The sequence below is a fragment of the Pteropus medius genome, unplaced genomic scaffold, assembly GCF_902729225.1.
Source record: "Pteropus medius unplaced genomic scaffold, Ma_sr-lr_union100, whole genome shotgun sequence".
NCBI lineage: Eukaryota > Metazoa > Chordata > Mammalia > Chiroptera > Pteropodidae > Pteropus > Pteropus medius.
In genome coordinates this window covers 1,507,074-1,510,447 of record NW_024342474.1, presented here as the reverse complement: position 1 = coordinate 1,510,447, position 3,374 = coordinate 1,507,074, and the positions used below count along the sequence as shown (strand labels likewise).

The following is a 3,374-nucleotide window of genomic DNA, read 5'->3' as shown; positions in this document are numbered from 1 at the left end:
GGTCTGAAGGTGGTGAGGAAGAGACATGGGCAGCTGGAGGAGAGCCCAAGTCAGGGGGCACCAGGCTGGATCGAAGGGCAGCTCCCCAGTTGTATGAGGGGGCATTGAGACTGATGGCAGGTGGAGGAGGTGGAGCTGGAGAGGGGGCATTGCCCCTTGGGAGGAAACAGGGGCTACTGCTGCCTCCAGAGGGGACTGGGTCAGGAAGCCTTGGTGGTGGGAAGAGTCCCCCAGGGCCTGCTAGAGGTGGGAAGGCTGGCGGAACTGAGCTTGGTTCTGGGAGAAGGGAGCCAGGACCCCCATTAAGTGGAGTTGTGGGAGGGACTCGACAGGGAGGGCGGGCAGAGGGGAGCCCTGGGGACACAGTGTGGAACATTTGGGGGCTTGCTCCCTCTCCTGTAATAAAAAAGAAATGATGAGTTGTGGCTCCCCTTCCAAAAATTTTCTTTTGTCTTCATCCTGTATCCTATAAATTCCCAATCTCTCTGTGCTCTCCCCTCACCAAGCAGCTTCCCCACTCCACTTTTCTTGCTCCCTCTCATGGATATCCTTCCACCATCCCTCTTCCAGGCCCTTAAGTTGTCCTCAGTCTTCTGTAAAAGAAGAAAACTCACCAGGAGAAGAGTGTGAGCAGGTGGTCTCCATGCTGCGGTACAGAGTTGCCATGGCAACGGCTTTCCGGCGGTGGTTGCACAACTTGGTCATGTCCTCCTCTGATGCTGGCCCCACCCCAGCCCCACCCAGGGTCACCGGGGCCAAAGGGTCAAAGTTGAAAACCTGTAAGGTAGAAGACGTGGACAGGGACCCTGAGCGGTGGAATCTGTGACAAGGCCTGCCATGGGCAGTGACTTGCATTAAGTCTCTTGGCTTATTCCTGTACATTCTGGCACTCCTTAGCACTCTCAGCGGTCCCCAACCTTTTTGGCACCAGGGTCCAGTGCTCCTATTAGAATCTAATGCCTAATGATCTGAGATGGAGCTCAGGCAATGATGCTAGCACTGGGAGCAGCTGCAAATACAGATGAAGCTTCACTTGCTCGCCTGCCGCTCACCTCCTGTTATGCAGCCTGGTTCCTAACAAGCTACAAACAGCGGTCCGTGGCCCGGGGTTTGGGGACCCTGACTCTGACCTTGGGGACATTGAGTGGACACTCCAGACCGCACTTGCAGGTCCCATCGCTGAGGAGGTAACTCCGGGTTTGCTCCAAGGAAGACAGCTCTGTGCCACTTGGGCTGGAAGAGAACAGAGATAGAGTATGGGGTTAGCTGATACTGAGGAGACACTCCTGAAGAACAGTTCCTTAATCAAAGACCTTTCTAGGAAGAGAATAAGGTAAGGGATGTGGGAAGAGACAGAAAGAGGGAGAACAGACTCAAAGACCCAAAGATATGGAGAACAAAAGGCTGAGAAAGGAAGGAACAAGAGAGAAATGGGGTACCAGAGATCTAGGCTTTGAGAAGGCGGGGTGGGAAACAGAACTCAGGCAACTAAAGGGCCTGAGAATATAATTTGGGGAACTTTTGAGGATTCATATACCTGATATAGAGCACAGCACCCTCTCGAACACAGCGCTGCCAGCCGATGGGGACAGATGTGGCCACAGGGCCCCCAGCTCTGTCTGCTCCACTGCTCTCATTGCCCCCATTCATTGTGTGTAATCAGCTCCCACGTGCCTGATAACACAGACATCCATGTGGGCATTAGAAGGATTAAACTTGTCTGGGTACCTGAGGGAGTACTTCAGGAAGGCAAAGGTTCTGGGAAGACCCAAGAGAACTCAGGGGCATGGGGAAACCCTCTGCCATCCCACCATGGCTACCTGAACATCTCTGCAAACATTGTGGGGTCCAGTCTAAAGCCGGGGCCGCCGGCTTAGCCCACACCTGCAAAATGAGAGAGGGACTGTCAGGAACCTACGCAACTCAGGAGAGAAGCACAGCTCAAAGACATTCAAAGGAAAACAATCCTTAATGAAGTAAGTGCCCATAAAAATCTCAGATTTGCTGGGTCCACAACCATCCTTTCCATGTGCAGTCTCTAGGAACCAGAGGATCAAAGCCTCAACTCCCAAGGACCAAGGAATCACAACACAATCCCTAGACATAAAGGGCAAGGTCCTTTTGTCCCATCTGGGACAGAAGACTTCACCCAGGAGTGTGGGCAAATTCCCATAATGCCAGGCCACTAGGAAGTTTCCCAGAGTCTGGCCCCTGCTGTCCCCTCCCCCCCAAGGAAGATCATATAAAAAGTACAGATTTCCCCACAGGTCACCAGGCAATTGCCCAACTGCCTGCTGGGGTGGTACCAACAGAATTTCCCCCATGCCTGCTACATTGGACAAATCACTAATCTAGTTCATTTGGGTCTTCTTAAGAAATATAGGAATCACAGCCCTGTCTTCTTCCAGAACCCTGAAAAGCTCCTGATTTTCCCCCAAATCTAAGGCAAGAGGATTCAGCACCTCCTATCCCTCAAGCTTCACATTAGCTCCAACAGGGAGTCTCCTCTAATATATGAGGCCGCCCCTCAAACCTGCAAGTATCCTCCCCAACCATCGCTCCCGCCCCACACTGGCGGCTTCAAAACTTTCCCTCTCATAACAAGGCGCCCTGTCACCCAGCCTGCTTCCCTTAGCTTGGGGAGGAGGGGAAGGCGCACGAAGTAGGAAGGAACTTGGGGAGAGGGCGGGCGGAGGGTGGGCGAAGCACTGAGGGGAAGGAGGTGAAGAAGGCAAAAGTCAAGCAGTGAGTGGAAAACGGTGGGGCAGGTGAGGGCGGGGAGTGGGGATGGGGCCAGGAAAGGGGCCGAGGACGTGGAGGGGGCAGAGGGTAGGGACTGGAGGGGAGGGGGAGGGGCGGGATGGGGGGGCCGGGCCCTGCACTCACCGCGGCCCATGGTTCGGCCGGCCCCGCCCTGCGCAGTCGCGGCCCAGAGGGTGAGTGGGAGGGAGTGGGAGGAGGGTCGGTGGAGCCCGAGCCTCCGGTACGGCCCCGGCCGGTCCTAGCAGGAAGCGCCGCCGCCGCAGCCGCGGATCACCGAGCGGCCTCCCGCGCATGCGCCATGGGGGCCAGGGGCAGCCCTGGGGATTCCGTTCCCAGAAGGCACCGCGCAGGCTGCAGCCGCCGCCGCCGTCGCTGCCGCCGCCACCGCCGCAGCCGCCGCCGCCGCCGCCGCCGCCGCCGCTGCCCGGACGGGAGAGGGGCGGGGCCGGGCCCCCGCCCAGCGGACAACGACGAGCCAACAGGAGAGGCCGCAGTGCGTGGAGCGTCGAGCCTCCCCTCCCCCCACAACCCCATTAATCCCCAAGAACAACACCCCACGCGGCTCCCCCACTTCTCCTCCTCCGCGGAAGGATCTGAACCTCTTCCCAGGC

At 57.3% G+C, this 3,374-nt stretch overlaps 1 protein-coding gene across 1 annotated transcript in view; it reads right to left on the bottom strand.

Moving 5' to 3' along the window:
- Positions 1-3,165, bottom strand: part of MBD6 (methyl-CpG binding domain protein 6) — a 7,469-nt gene extending 4,304 nt beyond the window's left edge. The window contains exons 1-6 of the mRNA XM_039865584.1: positions 2,887-3,165; positions 1,821-1,884; positions 1,538-1,674; positions 1,131-1,233; positions 615-777; positions 5-396 (exon numbers count right to left, since the gene is read on the bottom strand). Of these exons, the coding sequence (XP_039721518.1) occupies positions 5-396; positions 615-777; positions 1,131-1,233; positions 1,538-1,650 (771 nt within the window). The 5' untranslated portion in view covers positions 1,651-1,674; positions 1,821-1,884; positions 2,887-3,165. The remainder of the gene's footprint in view (positions 1-4; positions 397-614; positions 778-1,130; positions 1,234-1,537; positions 1,675-1,820; positions 1,885-2,886) is intronic.
- Positions 3,166-3,374: the final 209 nt, after the last annotated feature.